The 22,665-nt window shown below is 47.7% G+C and overlaps 2 protein-coding genes across 2 annotated transcripts in view; one reads left to right on the forward strand and one right to left on the reverse strand.

Annotated features, from left to right (window-relative positions):
* Positions 1-6,002: 6,002 nt before the first annotated feature.
* Positions 6,003-7,133, reverse strand: LOC112821515 (uracil-DNA glycosylase-like). Its single transcript, XM_025868779.1, has 2 exons — positions 6,322-7,133; positions 6,003-6,096 (listed from the first exon to the last, which is right to left on the reverse strand). The coding sequence occupies exons 1-2, from the start codon at positions 7,131-7,133 to the stop codon at positions 6,003-6,005; spliced, it is 906 nt and encodes a 301-aa protein (XP_025724564.1).
* A 7,983-nt stretch (positions 7,134-15,116) lies between these two features.
* The window catches only part of KCNK12 (potassium two pore domain channel subfamily K member 12), a 53,654-nt gene continuing 46,105 nt past the window's right edge, over positions 15,117-22,665 (forward strand). Inside the window, exons 1-2 of the mRNA XM_025868776.2 lie at positions 15,117-15,254; positions 15,630-17,060. Of these exons, the coding sequence (XP_025724561.1) occupies positions 16,670-17,060 (391 nt within the window). The 5' untranslated portion in view covers positions 15,117-15,254; positions 15,630-16,669. The remainder of the gene's footprint in view (positions 15,255-15,629; positions 17,061-22,665) is intronic.

Raw genomic sequence — 22,665 nt, forward strand, 5'->3', positions numbered from 1 at the left:
CACACGGGACAATAAAAAGGGGATTTGTGTTCAGCTGCTGTGGAAAAAGAATCTGGCAATTCCTCAAAATGGTAGGCAAAGAATTAATGTATGAACCAACAATTCTGCTCCCAGGCACATACCCAAAAGAATTGAAAACAAGTGTTCAAACACTTGAACAAGGACATAAATGTTCATAGTGGCACTATTCACAATAGTCAAAAGGTGGAAACAACCCAAGTGTTCAACAAACACTTGTTTGTGTTAAACAAAATGTGGTACATCCATACAACAGTATTATTCAGCCTTACAAAGGAATGAAGCACTGACGTATGCTAGTGTCAATGAACCCGAAAAGCATGATGCTAAGTAAGAGAAGCCAGTCACAAAAGGTCAGGCATTGTATGAGTCCATTTATATGGAATATCCAGAATAGGTAAATCCACAGAAATAGAAAGTTGATGAGTAGTTGCCCCCTTGACAGACTTGGTCACATGCTGGCTTCTGGACCCTCCACTCAGACACTGTCCCTAAAGTTAGTGATCCCCATTGAATGAGAGCTTCACTTTCTCCAAAGGACCTGTTAAAAGTCCCAGGTTTAAGTCTCATTTGCCTGAGCCAACCCCATGGCAGGTGGATGGAGTGCACCGCTTGGATAGGCTGGATCTTGCCATCCCTACGGTGGGGATAGGGTAGGAGTGGGGATGAGCTGCATACGACCTGCCCCACCCAAACCAGAAGACTGAGAAGGGGAGGGAGTCTGGATGGGCAAAAACAACAATATCTACTCCAGAACCACAAAGAGCATGATTTCTCATGTCCCTCTCTTTCCTGCTCCCCCTCTCCTCCTGCTGAGACATTTTTGGAGGACATAGCATGAGGGTAATGATTTCTATGGATGTGGACCTGACTACAGGTCTTGAGTTCTTTGGCACAGTCCTAACTTTTAGTCATCTGTCCCAATATCACATTTGGATCAGATCATGTGTCCTGACTCCAGATTAGAAAACATGGTTAGCGGCCCTCACAGCCCCACTGACTACGTGGGCTTTCCCCTAATCACTTCTTTGACCACCAAACAGTCTTTGCTTTACCAGGAACTAGCTGACCCCCTGGAGTTTTATTTCAGGGATGAATAGTGGATTTGGGTCCAGGAACATAGAGCTAGTAAAAGAGAGAAAACAAGAGTGCCTTTTTCCTTGTCCTTTCCTTCCCTGAGGCTGCCATTTTTCTCATACAGGATTCAAGTCCTCCTCTCCTGGACCTCCTTCTGCAACCTGTGGCCCAACCCAAGATCTTCCTTGCTCCCTCTCTCTTGTGCGCACAGTTAGAAACCACTAGGGGCCCCATTACAGACTCGGTGATGATTAACTAAGGAATATATCCAACAGAAGGCATTCATTCCAGGAGGCTTCCAGCTTCCAGGGCAGGGAATGACCCACCTTAGGGACTTCACCCCTGTTCCCACTCAGGTCCTGTGCCTGGATGAAGGAATACTGCAGGCACTGAGCTCCTCCAGAAGTAAGGAGGTGGGAGTAGGCCAGAAGCAGGGAGAATGTGGGAACCAGGCTCTTTGTCCAGGCCCAAGTCAGGCAAGCATCCAACTCATACTCAGAATCTGCTGAGTCTCTACAAATCTCTTTTTAAAGAACCAGCGCTGACCCCCATTGCAGCGAAGTAAGGAAGCCACTGCCTACTGACTTGAAAAATTTAATTAACCATCTCTGCCTAGCTCCTTGTCTAAGAAACAGGACACTTCTCTCAAGAGGACAAGGGAGATGATTTGCAGTCTTTCTGAAATGTGGAAGGAATCCAGTGTGCTGGAGGAAAGGGCAGGAGGTGAATGAAGAATATACTTGTGGAGAGTGCCTGGTAGGATGGAAAGGCTGGGAGCTAGAAAGCAAGGCTGACCTCCCTGCCGTCCCTGCCTTAGCTCTGCTCTGCACCCACGTGGCTTCACCAAGCTTCCCACTGGCTCCTAACCCTTTAACAAAAACCCACCTGGTCAGTTCAAAAACATATAAAAACAGTCCTTACAGACTGTTCCCTCTTGGGGGAAAAAAGCAAACCGTACAACAGAAAGCCTTTTACAATCACAAATTCACCTCTTGTGGCATCCTATTAATGCTTGGTGAGCTGTGTCCTCCATCCTGAACGTTTCAGTCAAAATTGCATGTTTGCACTGATTGCCTGCCCCACTAACCCCACAGCCCTGTGGACTCTATTTGTTGGATGGACTCTGGAGCCAGGCTGCCTGGGCTCCAATTCCAGCTGTGCCATTTGCTAGTTGTATAACGTTAGGCAAATTAGCTAACCTCTGTGCCTCGATTTTATCATCTGTAAAATGGGGACAATAGTAATACCTACTTTATAGGGTTGTTGTGAGGACTAAAAGTATTAACCTATCTAAAGCATTTAGAATAATGCTTGCAACATAGTATGTGCCAAGAAAATGTGAACTTATAACAAATTACTACTGAAAAAGAGGTGGAGAAGGGGTTTGAATAGGAACCAGCAGTCTCATTGAGAAGGCAAACCCAAACATTTACTGATATTTTAATGGGAAAGGAAAGAGTGATGAAAAAAGACAAGGTAAGGGAAGAGGGGGAACCTAAAAAATTCAGGAAGACCTGCCAATGTGGGCACAATGTTAACAAATGATATTCTCTCCATAGATAGAGGTATAGATACAGATATGAAAGTTACATAAGCTCCATGATCATTAATCAACCCAGGTACTGGGACAGTTGTTCTTGGCACATAGTAGGTGCTCAACAAATATACTCGAATTGAAATACTGGGGGGGGGGAGAAATAATTGAAAAAATTGTGAACAACCTATAATGTAAAATATCCCATCATTTAGCAAAATTAAATATGTGTAGAGAGATAGATAGATAGATAGATAGATAGAGCCAGTCAACCAGGCAGAGGAATCATTAAAATAATTAATAACAGGGGCACCTGGCTAGCTCAGTTCATAGAGCATGTGACTCTGGAACTCACGGTCATGAGTTCGAGCCCCACAATGGGTATAGAGCTTACTTTTAAAAAAAGAAAAAAAAGGAAAAAATGATCAACAACAGTAATTCTCTCAGGATAATGGGATAGAATTTCGGGTGATTTTTGTTTTCTTCTTTTTTGCTTTATCGAATTTTTTTTAAGATTTTATTTATTTATTTGTCAGAGAGAGAGATAGAGCATAAGCAGGGGGAGCAGCAGGTAGAGGGAGAAACAGGCTCCCCACTGAGCAGGGAGCCTGATGTGGGACTCGATCCCAGGACCCCGGATCGTGATATGAGCTGAAGGCAGATGCTTAACCCCCTGAGCCACCCAGGCATCCCTTGAATTTTTCAATTATTCTCTGTTAGTCACACAGTATTTATACAAGTCTTTTTTTTTTTTTAAACCAACAATCTTTTATTCCCAAACTCACTTGGGGTTAACTCTTTCCCTGGCTAACACATCAACAGCATCTCTCTTTTTTTTTAATTTTATTATGTTATGTTAGTCACCATACAATACATCATTAGTTTGTTTTTTTTTTTAAGATTTTATTTATTTATTCGACAGAGAGAAAGACACAGCGAGAGAGGGAACACAAGCAGGGGGAGTGGGAGAGGGAGAAGCAGGCTTCCCGCTGAGCAGGAAGCCCGATGTGGGACTCGATCCCAGGACCCTGGGATCACGACCTGAGCCGAAGGCAGATGCTTAATGACTGAGCCACCCAGGCGCCCCATCATTAGTTTTTGATGTGGTGATCCACGATCCATTGTTTTCGTATAACACCCAGTGCTCCATGTAGTACATGCCCTCCTTAATACCCATCATCGGGCTAACAACTCCTCCCTCCCCCCTCCCCTCTAAAACCCTGTTTGTTTCTCAGAGTCCATAGTCTCTCATGGTTCATCTCTCCCTCCAATTTCCCCCCCTTCATTTTTCCCTTCCTTCTCCTAATGTCCTCCAGGCTGTTCCTTATGTTCCACAAATAAGTGAAACCATATGATAATTGACTTTCTCTGCTTGACTTATTTCACTTAGCATCATCTCCTCTAGTCCCATCCATGTTGCTGTAGAAGTTGGGTAGTCATCCTTTCTGATGGCTGAGTAAGATTCCATTGTATATATGGACCACATCTTCTTCATCCATTCGTCTGTTGAAGGGCATTCCGGCTCTTTCCACAGTTTGGCTATTGCGGACATTGCTGCTAGGAATGTTGCGGTGCATATGGCCCTTCTTTTCACTACATCTGTGTCCTTGGGGTAAATATCCAGGAGTGCAATTGCTGGGTCATAGGGTAGCTCTATTTTTAAATTTTTGAGGCACCTCCACAGTTTTCCAAAATGGCTGTACCAACTTGCATTCCCACCAACAGTGTAAGAGGGTTCCCCTTTCTCCACAACCTCTCCAACATTTGTTGTTTCTTTCCCTGTCCATTTTTGCCATTCTAACTGGTGTAAGGTGGTATCTCAATGTGATTTTGATTTGAATTTCCCTGATGGCTAGTGACGATGAACATTTTTTCATGTGTCTGTTAGCCATTTGTATGTCTTCCTGAGAGAAGTGTCTTTTCATATCCTCTGCCCACTTTTTGACTTGATTATTTGTTTTTTGGGTGTTGAGTTTGAGCAGTTCTTTATAGATCTTGGATACCAGCCCTTTATCTGTAGTGTCATTTGCAAATATCTTCTCTCATTCTGTGGGTTGCCTCTTTGCTTTGTTGACTGTTTCCTTTGCTGTGCAGAAGTTTTTTATCTTGATGAAGTCCCAAAAGTTCATTTTTGCTTTTGTTTCACTAGCTTTTGGAGATGTATCTTGAAAGAACTTGCTGTGGGTGATGTCAAAGAGGTTACTGCCTATGTTCTCCTCTAGGATTTTGATGGATTCCTGTCTCACATTGAGGTCTTTCATCCACTTTGAGTTTATCTTTGTGAATGGTGTTAGAGAATGGTCGAGTTTCATTCTTCTGCATGTGGCTGTCCAATTTTCCCAGCACCATTTATTGAAGAGACTGTCTTTTTTCCATTGCATGTCTTGTCCTGCTTTGTCAAAGATTATTTGACATAGAGTTGAGGGTCCATATCTGGTTTCTCTAGTCTGTTCCATTGGTCTATATGTCTACACATCAACAGCATCTCTAATAGGATCTAGGATGAAGGTGCAGACCTAACAAAAATTACTCCCCAACAAAGGATTACTCTCTCTCCCCCCCCCACACAGAGATATATATACACACACATCTGCGTAAGTATTTTTAAAACAGCAAAATTCACCAGTGTTGCAGGAAAAAAAAATCCCATGCGATTTCAGTCCATAAAAAACAGCCTTTGGCAGTCTGCTGCGTTAAAAACTCCAACTCAGGATACACCTAGGAGAAAAGCATTTCCTTGCTTAAAAAAAATAAAATTAAAAAAATGTCCCTTTCTCTTTCTTCCAGTTCAACTTCTACTGTTCATTCCTAGGGACACCCACAGGATAACTGTAAAAACCAGCTCAAGCTCACTTCCCTCTGCCTGTCTGTGAAGGCTCACACAGAGGATCAGTCCTCAGGAATTTTCATCCCTAAATTTCTGGGCACTTGCAAACTGTCCTGCTGTTTCCTTCAAGGAGGGGCCTGAGGGCTCGGGGAAGGATGGAGGGAGCAGTGTACTTGGCCAAGAACTGGAATGCCAGGTGGGGCAAAGGGGGGGGGCTTTCTAGATAAACATACCTGACACCTTACAACCTCAAGTCTAACTTGCCAGGTAAAAAACAAGTAGCAGCTGGCTATACCAAAGAGGTGCTTCTGTCCCCTGTCCCCTTTTACCATAAAGGTGACAGAAGAAGTCTCAGGTGTATTTGACCTCCACTCTCTCCCAGATACTGTGACCTCAAGTTTTAGGCCAGAGCCATGTTGCAAAGACAGTCATTTGGTCCCAGGGTAGAGCCTTCGCTGGTTCTGTCTGGATCAAGCTGCCACTCCTGGCAAATGCTTCTATAGCAGCTTCTAGAAAACTGCCCAGAGACAGCCCTTCTGCTCAGGGTCACAGATCCTTCCAGTTGATGGCCTCCTTGCCAGACTTCTGCTGTAGCTCATTGGTTTTAGAGAAATGTCTACATTCCAAGAACCCTCTGTACCTCGACAGCCTTAGAGAATGTCTACATCCCAAGAACGCTCTGTACCCCGACAGCCTTAGAGAATGTCTACATCCCAAGAACCCTCTGCACCCCGACAGCCTTAGAGAATGTCTACATCCCAAGAACCCTCTGTACCCCAACAGCCTTAGAGAATGTCTACATCCCAAGAACCCTCTGTACCCCGACAGCCTTAGAGAATGTCTACATCCCAAGAACCCTCTGTACCCTGACAGCCGGGATGGCTGTGCAGCCTGGAGCACGTGGTGGCTTTTCCTATCGATGGCACTTCCTTCCTTCTGAGCATAAGAGCCCCAGAGCAAGAAGACAAGGCCACTAGAGTTCTGACTTAGCCAGGACACAACCGCATCAGTAAATTGCTCCCATCCTCTCTCCTTATGAGAATTAGCCTGATGTGCCCGGACTGTGAGGACAGCGTTGAGTAAGAGAACACCTTGCTTGGCCCACCCGGATAAATGACCAGGATGAATGAAACCATCTATGTCTGTGGACAGCTCTTTATAAATGTTTTCCAGACTGGGCGGTGGTGGAACGGGTCTTCGAACACTAAAGCAGAGTGCATGGGCTTGGTTGGGTCCATGAAATGGATCCTGACCCAGGATGACAACCTTCACATGTCTTAGGGCACACATTTGGATCCACGTGAAGACTCGGTGTGGGGGTGGATAAACAGTGTAATGTTTTCTTTCTTCAGCAACAAATCCAATTAGCTTGATGAAATACGGTTTCCCAAATGCTGCGCTGAGCCTCGTCTGCCAACTCTCACCGAAACCCACGGGCATGTTGCGCGCGGCAAGTCTGAGCAGGGCCACCTTATTCCTCCGGATGTGGACCAACACGGCGGGGCTCAGCCGCGAGGAGGGCAGTGTGCTGGGGTCCTCCTGCCCGGTCTGGACGGTCTTGGAGGGGCTAGCTACCGCCGCCAGGCCGGTCCGCGGGTGGGCCGGCTCCAGACTGCTGGGACGTCGCTTCCCTGCCATGCTCAGGGAGAAGGAATAGAGCGTCTTCTGGCGGATCATCCCAGAGCCCAGGAGAGCAGAGGCGAGCCGCCCGGGAACCCGTGGTACGCACCAGCCCTGGCGGTCCAAACTTGGCCTGTTTATACAGTCTTTAAAAACTTATGTCAAAGTCCACTTGGGACAAATCAGTACACGTATGATCTTACCCACAGGACAAGAAATCTGGGTCAGATTTTAAAATAAAAGTTGAAATAGACATTTAAAAATTAAGAAGTGATTTGGCATTGGAAGAGAGGGCTCATAGAGATGTTTAGACAAGGAACCCATAGATTTCTGGATGGACAAGAGAATTAGGTGGCAAGGAGTGGTCCCCAGTGGCCTCATGGCAACTCCTCACTCTAGGATTCTGGGCTTCCTTTCCAAGCTCCTTATAACCAGACAGGCATCAGTGGCTTCATTAATCCTTGAGCATCATGCTGACATAAAGATGACAGTACAGGGGTGCCTGGGTGGCTCACTGAGTTAAGCATCCAACTCTGGACTTAGGCTCAGGTCATGATCTCAGGGTGGTGAGACTGAGCCGTTCATCCATTCCACATTGAGCCTGAAGGTTGTTTGTGAGTTTCTCTCTCCTTCTCCCTCTGCCCCTCCTTGCTTGTGCTCTCTCTCTCTCTAAAATAAATTTAAAAAAGAAGAAGACTGTACACTCTTTGCAAAGACAGATATGGAAACTGGAGCCCGGGGAGGTCTAAACACTAGAGCCTGTGGCTCTATACCTAATACATTCCTCATTTGTCCCTCTTTTCCTCTGCAGATACAACTTGAGCCACAGTCCCCTCAATGTGGTGTGTCTATGGGGAAACTAAAAGTTTGCCATAAAATTGGCTTCATGAATCCACCTATATTCGATATCTGACACTCATCCTGGAAGGAAAACACTCCCCGTTGGGTTTCACAGGCCAGTTATTGCATGCACTCAAGGGGTATTAAAAGGATGACAGGCCAGCCAATGGAGTCATGGATTGTAAAAGACAGAGGAACTTTCCTCTCTGCTTGCCACAGTTCCTTAAACACAATATGCTCTTTCCTGCTTCCACAGTAGCACTCAGATCCACTCTCCTGACTGGGATGTTCCCTTTCTTCCAGTCCATCTGAATTCTACCCATCCTTCAGGACCAGACGCCATTCTGCCTGCTACCCAAAGCTTCTTCTGACTCCTGTGGTCCTCACCACAGGCTCCTTTCTCTCATCTATGATGAGTACCAAACAGTCAGCTCCTACCTGTACCTGCTGTGTCATGGTCCATACTGCTTCATATATGTGTATCCTGACTCCTGAGCCAGGCTTTAAGCTCTTGAAGGGACAGCAGAGCCCAGCACATGCACACACGTGCACACACATGCACATACACACAGACACTTACATCACATTGTTTTGTACTTGATAGGCTCTCAGTAAATGTCTATTCATTGATTATTTGGGAATATACCAGGAAGCAGCTGAACAATCACAGGCATTCTTTTTTTTTTTTTTTTTGACAGAGAGAGACACAGCAAGAGTAGGAACACAAGCAGGGGGAGTGGGAGAGGGAGAAGCAGGCTTCCCACCGAGTAGGAAGCTGGATGCAGGGCTCAATCCCAGGACCCTGGGACCATGACCTGAACCAAGGGCAGACGCTTAAAGACTGAGCCACCCAGGCGCCCAAATCATAGGCATTCTTAACAAGTTCAATTAGGAATCTCATGTACCAACTATATATTATCTACAAGAGACTCACATAAGATCCAAAGACACAAATAGATTGAAAGTAAATGGGTGATGAGGTGCCTGAGTGGCTCAGTAGATTAAGCATCTGACCCTTGGTTTCAGCTCAGGTCCTGATCTCAGAGTACTGGGATTGAGTCCCACGTCAGGTTCTGCTCTCAGTGGGGAGTCTGCTTGAGGATTTATCTCCCTCTCCCTCTGCTCCTTCCCCCACTTGTGTATACTCTCTTTCAAAAATTTTTTAATTTTTTTAAAAAATGAAAGTAAATGGGTAGAAAAAGACATTCTATGTAAATAGTAACAAAAAGAGAGTTGGAGTGGCTATACTCCAGACAAAATAGACTTTATTTTTTTAAAAACATTTTTTATTTAAATTCAATTAACATATAATGTATTATTGGTTTCAGAGGTACAGGCCTGTGACTCATCAGTCTTATATAATACCCAGTGCTCATTACATCACGTGCCCTCCTTAATGTCCATTATCCAGTTTCCCCATCCCTCCATCCCTCCTTGCCTCCAGCAACCCTCAGTTTGTTTCTTATGATTTCTTTAAACATTTTTTTAAATGTTTTATTTATTTATTCATGAGAGTCAGAGAGAGAGAGAGGCAGAGGCAGAGGGAGAAGCAGGCTCCCCACCTAGCAGGGAGCCCGATGCGGGACTCCATCCCAGGACCCTGGGATCATGACCTGAGCCGAAGGCAGACGCCTAACCATCTGAGCCACCCAGGCGCCCAGTTTGTTTCCTATGATTAAGAATCTCTTGGGGCGCCTGGGTGGCCCAGGTGGTTAAGCCTCTGCCTTCGGCTCAGGTCATGATCCCAGTGTCCTGCGATCAAGTCCTGTATCAGGCTCCCTGCTCAGCTGGGAGTCTGCTTCATCCTCTCCCTCTCCCTCTGCCAGCCACTCTGACTACTTGTGCTTTCTCTCTCTCTCTCTCTCTCTCTCTATCGGTCAAATAAAATAAATAAATAAATCTTTAAAAAAAAAAAAGAGTCTCTTATGGTTCATCTCCAGCTCTGGTTTTTGTCTTGTTTTTTTTTTTCCCTCTCTTCCCCCATGATCCTCTGTTTTGTTTTAATTCCACATATCAGGGAGATCATATGATAATTGTCTTTCTCTGATTGACTTATTTTGCTTAGCATAATGCCCTCTAGTTCCATGCACATCATTGCAAATGGCAAGATTTCATTTTTTGATGGCTGCATAATATTCTATTGTGTATATATATATATATATATGTATATATACATATATATATATATGTATATATACATATATATATACCACATCTTCTTTATCCATTCATCTATTGCTAGACAGTTGGGCTCTTTCCATAGTTTGGCTATTGTGGACATTGCTGCTATAAACATTGGGGTGCAGGTGCCCCTTCAGATCATTACATTTGTATCTTTGGGGTAAATACCCAGTAGTGCAATTGCTAGGTAGTAGGGTAGCTCTATTTTCAACTATCTGAGGAACCTCCATACTGTTTTCCAGAATGGCTGCACCAGCTTGCAGTCCCACCAACAGTGTAGGAGGGTTCCCCTTTCTCTGCATCCTCGCCAACATCTGACTTGTTAATTTTAGCCATTCTGACTGGTGTGAGGTGTTATCTCATTGTGGTTTCGATTTGTATTTCCCCAATGCCAAGTGATGTGGAGCATTTTTTCATGTGTCTTTTGGCCATTTGGATGTCTTCTTCAGACAAAAAAGACTTTAATTTTTTTAAAGATTTTATGTATTTATTTATCAGAGAGAGAGAGTACATGTGAGTGCACAAGCAGGGGGAGCGGCAGGCTGAGGGAAAAGCAGGCTCCCTGCTGAGCAAGGAGCCCCTTGCGGGACTTAGTCCCAGGATCCTGGGATCATGACCTGAGCCAAAGGAAGATACTTAATGGACTGAGACCCCCAGGCATCCCAAAATAGACTTTAAATTAAAAATTGTTACACTAGACCAAAAGAGGACATTGTATATTGAAAAAAAGGTAAATCTATTAAGAAGCTATAATAATTATAAACACATATGCACCAAATAACAGAGCCCCAAAACATATGAAACAAACACTGACAGATTTGAAGGGAGAAATGAGTTTAATGATAATAGTTGAAGACTTAAATACCCACTTATTTATTTATTTATTTATTTGAGAGAGAGAGAGAGAGAGAACATGAGTGGGGGGCACAGAGGGAGAAGGAGAAGCAGACGCCCTGCTGAGCAGAGAACCCTGAGATCACGACCTGAGCCGAAGGCAGACTCTTAACTGACTGAGCCACCCAGGGGCCTCTAAACACCCACATTTGATAATGGATAGAAAATCTAGACAGAGGATCAGTAAGAAAATAGAGGCTTGTTCAGTCCAAAAGGAACCCCCTCCTCCAAATGCAAATTGGAAAGAAAAGGAGCATGATCGACCCTGTTATTGTAAGCACCTCTGTACTATCTGCAGCATTGCTTATCTATCACTGCTCAGACGCACTTTACCATGAGGTGCCACCTTGGGCACCAAGGATACTCTCCTCTCAGGTCACAAGCCCAGGCTCAACCAGCTCTGGTCTTCAGATCCCACAGAGGGCTAGGGAGATGTGCCTATGGGACATGTGGCATCGGTTACATCCTCTGCTACCAAAGCATTTAGACACTTGTCTGAGCCTAGCTTCCAATCCGACTCCTCATCCTCAGAATAATTTCATTTCAAAGGGCCTTTCTCCCAGCTCCTGGGCTGTGGTTAGCCACTGCCCTCTGCACCCTTCCTCAACAAGCCTCTCTGACCTCAAATTCAGGAAAGACAAATCAGACATCTTTCCTTTCCATCCCAGAAGGTCCTGGTTGGAATCGGTTTGGTCCTCCTCAGCCACCAGCTCTGTAAAACATGGTGTGAGGAAATTTTTGCCAGATCACATAAAACATAAAAGGTCTTCCTTTTTCCTAATTCCAGGAGAATGAGGGGAGAAGGGTTTCTGCAATTATACAACTCAAGTGACCCTTCACATGATAGAGATGATTAGCTTCTCCAGACCAGGACTTTATTTATATCTTGTTACACAACTAATTGCGAATGAATAATAAATAATAGAGGGGTTCTGAGATCAGGAAGATCAAAGAGGTTTGGAGGCACCCAGGAAATTCTGAATTTGTTACTTGGAATGCAGAATTTTTCATGAGAATTTTACCAACGGAGATTAATTTTTAAGAGAAAGTACTTTCTGGAGCAAACTTATTTTATTCAAGTTAATTTCATAATCAATTTTCTCTCTAGTGCAGCTAAACTTTCCACAATTTTTCCTATTTTAAAGAAATCATTTTCCCTGGGATCAATTCTTTTCTACTTCTATTTTTTTTCAATAAAGCAATTGATCAACTAGTTGTATTTTTAATAGATTTATTGAGATGTAATTCATATATCATACAATTCATTAATTTAAAATGTACAATTTGGTGCTTTTTAGTATATTTGCAGAACTGTGTAACCATTGCCACAATTTTGGAATATTTTTATCACCTCCAAAGAAACTTCCATACCCATTAGTGGTCACTCCTATTCCTCCTCAATTCCTCAGCCCAAAGCAACCACTAAATTACTTCTATCTTTGTGGATTTTCCTATTCTGGATATTTCTTACAGATGAAATCATCCAATAGGTCATCTTTTGTGGCTGGCTTCTTTCACTTAGTGTGATATTTCAAGATTCATTCATGTTGTAGCATGTGTCAGTACTCCATTCTTTTTTATTGTTGAATATGTCATTGTATGGATATATCCCATTGTATTTATCATTCATAAGTTGATGGACACTTATGAACTTGATGGGTTGTTTCCACTTTTTGGCTATTATTGGTAAATGCTGCTATGAACATTCATGGACAAGCTTTTGTGGGGCTATATCTTTCCATTAATCTTGGGTATATGGGTAGGGGTAGAATTGCCAATTGGGTGCATTTGACCTTCCCTAATTTTCCTGGTTAATGCTCTTGCCATCGTGTTTTCTTTTATAAAAGACAGAGAGGTACAGAAAAAGGGAAGACCTGTACCTGCTCAGGTGTCTTATCTGAAGTTCTCAAGGACAAAGCGGAATCAAATGATCTTAGGATTGAAATGATGGCATCAAAGTGATTGGGTCAAAATATCCTACAAAGGAAAAGTCTTCTGGAAAAAAGTTTTAACTTCAATTGAGCTGTATATTTGAAGAGCTGGAGAGAAAGAGAAAGAAGATGGCACTCCAGCAGGGGCCATAGCACAAGCAAAGGCCTGATGACTGGGCTGAGCACAGAGTACTCGGGGGATAAGCAGGACATAGCAGAAGGTGAAGCTGGAATGATTTGCTGGGAATCACATCAGCAAGGGCTTTGAATGGCAGCCCCCAGGGTTTAAAGACTAAATTTTTATAGTTTTGGGGGAGCCAGGTAAGACTGTGATCTAGGGACATTAGTCACATGATCAGATCAAATGGCATGATCACAGCAATGACTGGCAGATGCAAGCAGGATGGAGCTAAAAAGGGAGACATCTGAGATAGCAAGGCTTCATCCCTAGGAGGCTCCTGCAGCAATTCAGGGCCAAGGTAAAGGCTTTGAGGATAGCCAGCTGGAAATCAGTGATTTAAATATTGATTCAGTGGGCAAAAGTGGCATTCATTGTGGGACTGGTCCCCCAAAGGACCCCGTGCCTATGTGCAGGGAACTCATCATTTTCCTATTATATAAATTGATTAGATCATTCAGAGTTGAGATTGATGCCAGGGGATTGCTGCTAATCAACCTAGAATAACAAGCTGGAGGACAAGGCAGGCCCTCTGCCAACCGGGCAAGGAAGTGGTCCAGAGGCACAGAACACTGCAGCAAAGCACTCTGTCCCTGCCCTGGGAGTCTGGGCAAAGAAAGCCACTGAGAGGTCTGGCAATTCCCTTCAGCTGCATCTGGAGGCTTCCAGTGCCAACTCCTGGAATGACACTTCTCAGGGTTTCTGTCAGGGCTGACCAGTCAAGTGGAATCCAGCTCCAAAGGTCCATGGCTGGGCTGTCCTCCCTGACTGCAGGAACTCGTAGAGATGGGGGTATCGCAGGGAAGAGAGAAGAAGTTGGGGAAACGGCACTTTTATAAAGCCTAAGAGAGGCAAAGACTTGGAAAGAGAATAATTGAAGTGCATTTTGCAAATAATAGCAATAGTGTGCAATGGCAATAATTTGTGTTTGTTTAAAGCTCCCAGTAAAGGGCGCCTGGGTGGCTCAGATGGTTAAGCGTCTGCCTTCAGCTCAGGTCATGATCCCAGGGTCCTGGGATCGGGTCCCGCATGGGGCTCCCTGCTCAGAGGGGAGCCTGCTTCTCCCTCTCCCTCTCTCCCTCTCTCTCTGTCTCTCATGAATAAATAAAATCTTAAAAAATAAATAAATAAAGCTCCCAGGATGAATGAGATATTCTCCCCCTCATGCAAAGATTCCCCTGCCCCTTTCTAAGAAGATCACTGCAGAACTTGACACATGCCACTCACAGCCAGAAATCCTAGTTCTGACTATGGTGGTGGAGTCTCTTCTCATCTGTCCCACCCTAACGCATGGGGGAGTGCAGTTGGCTCTATCTACAAACTGGAACAGCATTTCTAGGAAGATCCAAGTCTCCAATGTGCCTGGTTTAAGAAAACCAATGCCCCAAGTCAGATGCCTTTTAGCTTTCTAACAGCTCTCCTGCTCCCACCCCACCCCACCCTACCCTACCCCATCCCAGTCTCCATATGGTGGCATGGGCTCAGAGGTACCTAGTTTCTAAGCTGGGAAATGCTCAGTGAGTAGCGGAGGCTCTTTCAGGAACCACTTTGAGCACCCCGACCCTTAAGGGGACTGACGATGCTGCCGCCACTTTGGGTTGACCTTAGCTTGACTGTGTTCTGGTGTGGAGGCCAGACAGGCTGGGAAATGGGTGGGGAGATAGCTCTACATTTTGCCACAGTTCACCCACCTAGCGTGTCTAAACACAGTCACCATTATTGTTTTTGTTTTCTGTTATCTGCGTAGTCTCATCATCATCATGGGAAGGTGGCAGACAGAGAAGGGGCTGGCTTCCCGAAGAGGATGTTTTTCCGTCCCTCCGTACCGAGGGTGTTCCTCACTCGCCACAGAACTTTGTGACCCAGGTGAAGCCGGGACTGTGTTCCGCGGAGAAGCTCCCGCGGTAGCGCCGAGCACCCGCTGTTTCCCGGTCGCGGCGGGACTAGGGGACGACGACTTCCCGCCCCCGCCGCTCTCAAAAGCACACCCTTTCCTCCGCGCCCCACGCCGGCCTCGGGGGAGCGAGCCTGCTAGGGAGCTTCCCCTGCACCTCTTCTACCCACCCTGCCACAGCCAGGTTCCTATCCAGGCTTCCCCACCGCGGGCTGGAGAAGTCAGGGAGCTGGGGCGGCGAAAGAAGACCCAGCAGCAGGGTGGGTCTGGACGCCTCCTCCTCCGGTGGCACCTCAATCCCCTACTAGCACTTGACTCCTCCCCTGTCTCTGTTCCGCAGCGTCCTCGCCCTGTCAGCACGCTGCTCAGCAACTGTACCTGCCGCCGACTGGGGGAGGGGGGCGATAGGAGAAGGAGAAAGGGAAACAGGGTTTGGGGAGCAACGCGCATCAGGGTGATGGGCCTCGCCCCGCGCTGCAGGCCCCCGCAGCCCTAGCGCCGCCCGCCCCCGAGCTGCGGCACCGACGCGCTGTCCGCGGTGCTGACGCCGGCCGCCCGCTCGGTCGGGAGGGGAGGAGACGCCCTCATTCCCAGGTCGCCCGGAGCCGAGTGACCCCACCCCCATTCCTTCCCAGGCGCGGGATCATTTCCCCAAAGGAACCCTCAGAGACCTAGCACTGCGGAAGGATCCAAGAAGAAGCGAGCAAGAGGGAACTTAAACTTCGGACTGCAGCCCGAGAGCAGGGTGTTGGAAGATTCGCGTCGTGTGGCCCCCAACCCCGAAGACCGCAGGGCACTGTCAAGTTGAGCAAAGTTTGGCGGCAGCTTGGAGATAAGAAAGGGATTCCGAAGCCGAAGCTCAGGGAGGGGCCGGACAGGGTTCCCCGTCAGGGGAGCAGCCAGCACCGCAGTCCTGACACCTGCTTCGGTGCCCCGTATTTAGTGCGGCCAGAACGACCGGGAGGCGTCGCATCAGCCCAACTCCCCACCCCTTTCCTTCCAGCCTTATCTCCCCCCCAACACCCCGCCCCGGGCGCCGGTGACTCCGCCTCTCCGAGCCGGGCGGCTCTACGCCTGGAGCTGGAAAGGGAGCGCTTCCCGGGACTCGGCTCTGTTCTGAGGCTCCGAAGCCGACGCCGCCAGCTCAGGCCCCGGGGGTGGGAGCTGACTGCCCGCGCAGGCTGCGCCTGGGAGCCGCCGAGAGGGGAACGCCCCATGGGACGCCCCCGGGGGCTTTCTTCGTGCCCTGCTGCGGCGTCCCAGTCTTAGGCTCCCGGGTTCCCCACCCCGCCCCGCCCGCAGCCCGCGGCCTGTCTGGAGAGGAGTATGAGGCCCGGGGCCCCGCGGACGCCGGCCACAGGGCGGCAGGGGCCTAGCTTCAGACCCCTGCGCCCGAGGGTGGCGGGTGAGGAGCCGCGGAAGCCAGCGAGGCGTCGGGGCGCGGAGAGGAGCGTCCCAGCCCGGGCGCCCGAAGGGCCGCGGGACCCGTGTGCGGCCTGAGTGCCGAGGAGGCGGGGGCGAGGCGCCCCGCCGTCCGGGCTCTGGGGGAGGCGGCAAGGGGCTCCGCGGCGGCCCCCGACCCCTGGCCATCATCCTCACGCTTCTGCTCCCGCGGGGGGGATGTCGCGGCCCGGGCCCCGAGCGCCGCGCCGGCCCCGGGGCTGAGCTCCGGACCATGTCCTCCCGCAGCCCCCGGCCCCCGCCCCGCCGCTGCCGCCGCCGCCTGCCGCGCCCCTCCTGCTGCTGCTGCTGCTGCCGCCGCTCGCACCTCAACGAGGACACGGGTCGCTTCGTGCTGCTGGCGGCGCTCATCGGCCTCTACCTGGTGGCGGGCGCCACAGTCTTCTCTGCGCTGGAGAGCCCCGGCGAGGCAGAGGCGCGGGCGCGCTGGGGCGCCACGCTGCGCAACTTCAGCGCAGCGCACGGCGTGGCCGAGCCGGAGCTGCGCGCCTTCCTCCGGCACTACGAGGCCGCGCTGGCCGCCGGCGTCCGAGCAGACGCGCTGCGCCCGCGCTGGGACTTCCCCGGCGCCTTCTACTTCGTGGGCACCGTGGTATCGACCATAGGTGAGCGGCGCGCCCCGCGCGCGTCTTTCCTCTCCGTGCCTTTCACCTGCTGCCCTTTCCACCGCTAAAAGGCTGGGTCCGCGTCCCTTGGCTCCCCCCTTACCTTCTAACACCCCACCGCCTACTTTCCTCTTGCCCTCACCTCTCTGCCCGTCCCCCTCCTCCTAACCCTTCTCTTTCTTAACCGGCTGTTGGCGCGGAAAGTGGCCTGAGAGGCCCATCTCTGGCGCTCACCCAGCGGTGACTTGCCAGGCAGTGCGGCCGAACGGGGAGAACACTCACCCAGGCTCTGGGCTGACCGGCGGCCGCCCGCGCGCTCCAGCGCTTGCCAGCTTCCATGACTTAACCTCTGTGCGCCTGTTTTCGCCTCTAAGAGGACTCGTGAGAACGAGCGTCCAGGGCCTGCTGTTTCCTTGCATTTCTCGCGCCCCCTGGGTCTGTTTCCTCATCCACATGATTTGGGAAGCCCCCTTTACCTCCACTCACAGCGTTTTTCTCTCTTCTTTCTTTCTTTCGCCACGCGTTTTCCTTCAGTATCCTCTAGCCCTTTACCCTGGGGAGGGCGACCACTTTCCTTGATCTCCTTCCCACCCGCTTCTCCTCCGGTCCATACCGCACCTCCCCCAAAGAAAAGCCCGTTAGACTTGGAGGCGCGGACTTCGGCGCTCTTATTCTGCTTCCCCCACTTCTCACCCTTCTCCCTCCACCCCCTCCCAACTTCTCCAATTTCTTGACCTCTCCTGTTACCTTGCCGTCTTTTCCAACCAATAGTGGCACCAAGGGGTAGCTGGGTGGGGTGGGGGAGGGGTGGCTTCTCTATACTTATTATCCCTTTTCCTTATTTTTTTTAAAGATTTTATTTATTTATTTGAGAGAGAGAGAATGAGAGATAGAGAGCACGAGAGGAAAGAGGGTCAGAGGGAGAAGCAGACTCCCTGCCGAGCAGGGAGCCCGATGTGGGACTCGATCCCGGGACTCCAGGATCATGACCTGAGCCGAAGGCAGTCGCTTAACCAACTGAGCCATCCAGGCACCCCCGCTTTTCCTTTTTTTGGGGGGATAAACAGCTCACGGTTTCACAACCATACACAACATGCTGTTTAAATACTCCTTTAATAAGCCCCCCACTTCTCCCACTTTTACCCCTCCTCTGAACCTCTCCTGTAGAGAAGCTGGAGTCCCTTGCTGCTCCCCACTCTGCCCCTTCCTTGTCTTACTTCTTCTCCTGAGACCCACTTTCCCCATCCCCCCTTTCCCTGGACCCTGGGTGTCATGTGAACAGACCTCCTCCCCAGCTACTAGAGAGTGCAGAATAAATACAGGATTTCCACTTTGGTGAGATTTTGTGTGTCCCATCTGCTCCTGCTTTGAGTCCCAGGGTGGGAGAAGGCATTCGGCTGGCCATATCACTAGTCACCCCAAGGCACTATCTCCTGGTGGTAGTTTTGGAGGAGGGGGCTGGATTCACTGGGCTGAGCAGTGAGGGATTGCATGGACACACCTTCCATGGGTAGGCTCTGGGCTAGTTTGCTATGCCAGCTCAGAGACGGGCACAGACTAACTGGCCAGTGTAAGCCATCGCAGATGGCTGCTGGGAGACAGAAAGCCTTCATCCATGTGCAGAATATGAGCAGCTAGAGATGTCTCTCTGAGTGTATATGTACAGTCTACGAAAGGGCTTCCTTTCCTTCAATGATTTTTCATGTGTCATGCTTGATCTGATTATTTTAAGTAGAAAAGGCAAATATGGCCCAAGCCCAAAGCACACACAAATTGGATAAAAATACCCTTTAAAAGCTATATCATGTTGTTATGGTGATTGAAGATATAAAATGACCCCCTCAAAAAAAAATCCCCTTTTAAGAGCTGCATCAAGTTGCTATAGCAACTAGAGTTTTTTTAAAGTGCTTTAAAAGTACTAAGGATGCTTAGTCCTAGAGGATGACATCATGCCTTCATCGCTCATTACTGATTTGTGCTCTTCCTCTTGTAAACATACCCTTTTGCTTTCTTCCACCTAGAGGCATACCTGTGCACATTTTGGGTGGTGACAGCATTTCTCTCCCACTTACACACTCTGGCTTTAGCTTCCTAATGGAACTCACAGGCTAAAGGGAAAGGTGTTAGCAGCATTCTCTTCCCCTATAGGCAGTGAGTCCACCCGAAGGGGGCCCCATGCCAATGACATGTGGTCTTGGCACCTCTCTGATGGAGCTCCCATCAATTTCTTCATTCACTGCCCAGCCACAGCTTCTAAAGCTTCTCTCAGTCTTTGCACAAAATCAAGTCTGTGTGTTGGCAAATTTTTCCAAGCCCCAGCCTTTAATCTACTGGCAGAATAGGCTGTTCTTTAGTCAAGCAGAAAGGAGCTATGTTCTCTTTCTTGATTTGTGTTTTCAGATGTAGGCAAGCAGTGTAGGAGGGCTACACTCAAGCATGTGGCTGTGTTACGAATGACCCAGCACATTGTTTCCAAAATCTGCTGCAGGGAGACATGTATCTCTCAGGGGAGCTGCACTCAGAGACCAGAACCAGCCTGTGGACAGCTTAGCATCAAAACAGACCTTTGCGGGGATGTCAGGACAGCCATGCGAGTAGCAGGATCGCTGTCAGTTACCCACCTGCTCTAGTGGTCTGGGCCAGTGGTTCAAATCAGTCACTCTGTCCATCAGATAAGTTCCGCTGAATCCCAAAGTACCATGGCTGTCATTTCAGCCTTCTCTTGCAAAATGTACTTCAATGAGATTTAACTAAAGACCTATATACGTCAGTTTCTCTTCTGCTTATATGGTTTCTTTCCCTTAAATGCCCTGAGTCTTCAGAGACCATTATTAGTATTGGTGCTTTTATGCATTTAGTGGCTCAGGGAGCCAAAGCTCAGTCCAAAATGGGCAGTCAGGATTCTCTGCCTGTCACCTCATCCAGTGGGGAGGGAAATTCACATGCACTCAGTTTTATCTGATCAGTGTAAGATCATGGTGTCTATGGTCCATGCTGTAGTGTGGATATTCCTTTTTTGTGTTGTGTGGACCCTGCTAAATGATGCATCTAGATTTTAGTATTAAAAAAAAAACCTTCTTTTATTTATTCTATAAATATGATGAATTGTGTATGTCAGGCCTGGTGCTACATTTTGAAAAGTTAAAGCTTATCCTACAAGACACAGGTTAAAGCATATTCCAGCAACAGATGGATCACAGTGTTTATGGGCGGCATATCCTGGCTATTTGCACTAAAGATGACTAGAACAAGGGGGAGAACTTTAGTCCAATCCCATGTGGTGCAGAGCATTAAGGGACTTGTCTCAGGTCACGGTTGATTATATGTTCAGCTGGGTCCAGAATCCACGTTATGCAGTGTTTGGTCTACCAATTTCATGCATATAATTAGTGGGCACATCCTTGTTTGAGACTGGAGTATTTAATAATGGGTGTGGGTGGGTGTGGGTCTGACAGCAGGACAGGGCTGGGCAGGAGGACTGGTCTGTTGGTCAGGCCAACAACTGATTGAGTCCTGAGAAAACGTGAAGGATCAAACATATCTTAGAGGTCAGACAGACTAGAAGCATCTGGCAGGTCTAAGCTGAGAAGGCAAGAGCCAATACCAAGAAAGTCAGAGACAGAGGTGCTAGCAAGTAGGAGACATTCTGATGTTTATCAGAATGGTACAAAGACAGAAACCACTTGCTTTTTGCCTTCTTTTGCCCCAGTGTGTGTGTGTGTACGTGTGTGTGTACGTGTGTACGTGTACATGCAGGGAAGGGAAGGGGAAGAAGGGGCAGGAATGGGCCTTCAGCTACAGGAGACATAGAAGAAAAGTTCAGGTGTGGCTATGTGTATTCAGGGTTAGATGGAACATCATGATAAGATGAAATCTTTGTCTGGACATTTGGCTTGAACAGGGCCCCAACCCCAGAGCTAGGCAGTTTGCAACTGTAGAGACACATGTGTGTCCACATGGTACAGATCCAGGAAAAATTTGCCAGTGATTGTTCAGCAGTAGTTGAGGTTGTTTAGAAAGTCAACCTGAACAGCTCAAGTAAAATAAAAAACCACTTTGTGGCCTAAATCATTCATATTGAACTGAAATCCTGGGTAATTATTATTTCTTTCATCTATGCTACGTGACATATTCCTAAGGGGTTGAAATCAAGTTTGTTTTCATGTGATTGCATTCGTTTATTCGGTCCTCCATTTAACAAAATCCAAGATGAGCAGAACTCATCATAGGTGCACGTGTGCCCTTTGGCACATCATTATCTGCATCTCCTGTGATTACATGAACTCCTACAGATAAAGATGGTGGCTTGTGTTCTTTCAGCACTAAACAATATTCTCGGAGGCTCAAAGATAGCCAAGTATTAATCCATCATTTCACATCCTAAAGGACGTTTTACCGGTTTACTTTTAAAAGATTAAAAGGAAACTCTCCACTGGGGTTTTAATTATGCAACTGCTGTCAGATTTACACATGGGGAAGAACATATTTAAAAGTCTTTCTCAAATGGCAGCTTGGTATAAACAGAAATATTTTTGCTTCCTTTTATTAGGTTTTCTGGCAGCGTAGTTTAGCTATGAAGTTAAAACCATGCTGCTAGAGACGGGATGGTGTAGGTATGAGAGTTGTCACTTTTGGCACTGCATAATTTCGCCTGCTACTTTCAGAATAAGGCACACTTAATTATTCAGCCGCGAGATTAGTAACAAGTCCTAACTTTTTTCCTCCTTTTTAACATGGATTTTTAAAACTGTTTTTGCTTCAAAGGAAACTAAGACATTATAAGACCGAAATGTCACTACCACATTGACATTTGGTTTTCTTCTGACATGTATGTACTCCCGCCGGAGGTGGCTCTGATCCCGGGAGCCAACGAACATTCCCAGGAAGGAGAGGAGCACCTCTCCTCCCTTATTTCCCTCATCAACCACTTCTTATTGAAAGATGACGCTGTGACAATTTTGAAGGCCATTTAGGGAAGAGCTTTAGGACTAGACGGGAGGCGCTAGATGGAGAGCAGGAAAGGTGTTCTCAGCTGCACCCAGCCCCGGCCCCGGCACATGGGAGACACTCAATCGTTATTTCTTCAGTGAATGACACAGCGAGTCACTCATAATACAGCTGCCGTTCTCTGTCACACCTTTGCTAGGGAAAAGAAAGAGTACTGATGTGTGCGGAGCCGCTTCCCTTTCACTAACATTTTATCATCAGGGTTGTTTCCATGTTTCCACATAGCCTTCACATGCTAAGTTTAGTGGGTGCATAATATTCCATCTGGTTGATGTTCTATAATTTACTACCCCTATTGCTGGGAAGCTGGGTAGTTCCCTGTTTAGGGCTATTTTGAGTAATGCCACAGTGATCATCTTTATGCAGATGGCCTTTTCTTTCTGTAATATCTCCTTGGGTTGAATTCCCAGGGGTGAAATTGCTGAGTCAGTGGATACTGCTGTCTTCCTGGCTTCGGTGGCCAGCCCCTTCAGAGTGAGGGACTGTCTGGTCTCCCCCAAGCTGAGCCAACACCTCTACATGGCCTAGCGGAGACTGGACAGTTATCCAGCTGATTATTCCATGGAAAACAGGCCACTTGGTTTTTGCCGGGACTGCA

The sequence above is a fragment of the Callorhinus ursinus genome, unplaced genomic scaffold (assembly GCF_003265705.2).
Source record: "Callorhinus ursinus isolate GAN/ISIS: 27379988/994484 unplaced genomic scaffold, GSC_fseal_2.0 scaffold10, whole genome shotgun sequence".
NCBI classification, from domain to species: Eukaryota; Metazoa; Chordata; class Mammalia; order Carnivora; family Otariidae; genus Callorhinus; species Callorhinus ursinus.

What these genes read in the sequence shown, in the direction of transcription:
- LOC112821515 (XM_025868779.1), bottom strand. Translation starts at nt 7,133, where the DNA reads ATGATCCGCCAGAAGACGCTCTATTCCTTCTCCCTGAGCATGGCAGGG. An exon ending in CAGCCATCCCGGCTGTCAGG is followed by an intron (nt 6,097 to 6,321) that starts GTACAGAGGGTT and finishes AAGGCTGTCGAG; the next exon opens with GTACAGAGGGTTCTTGGAAT.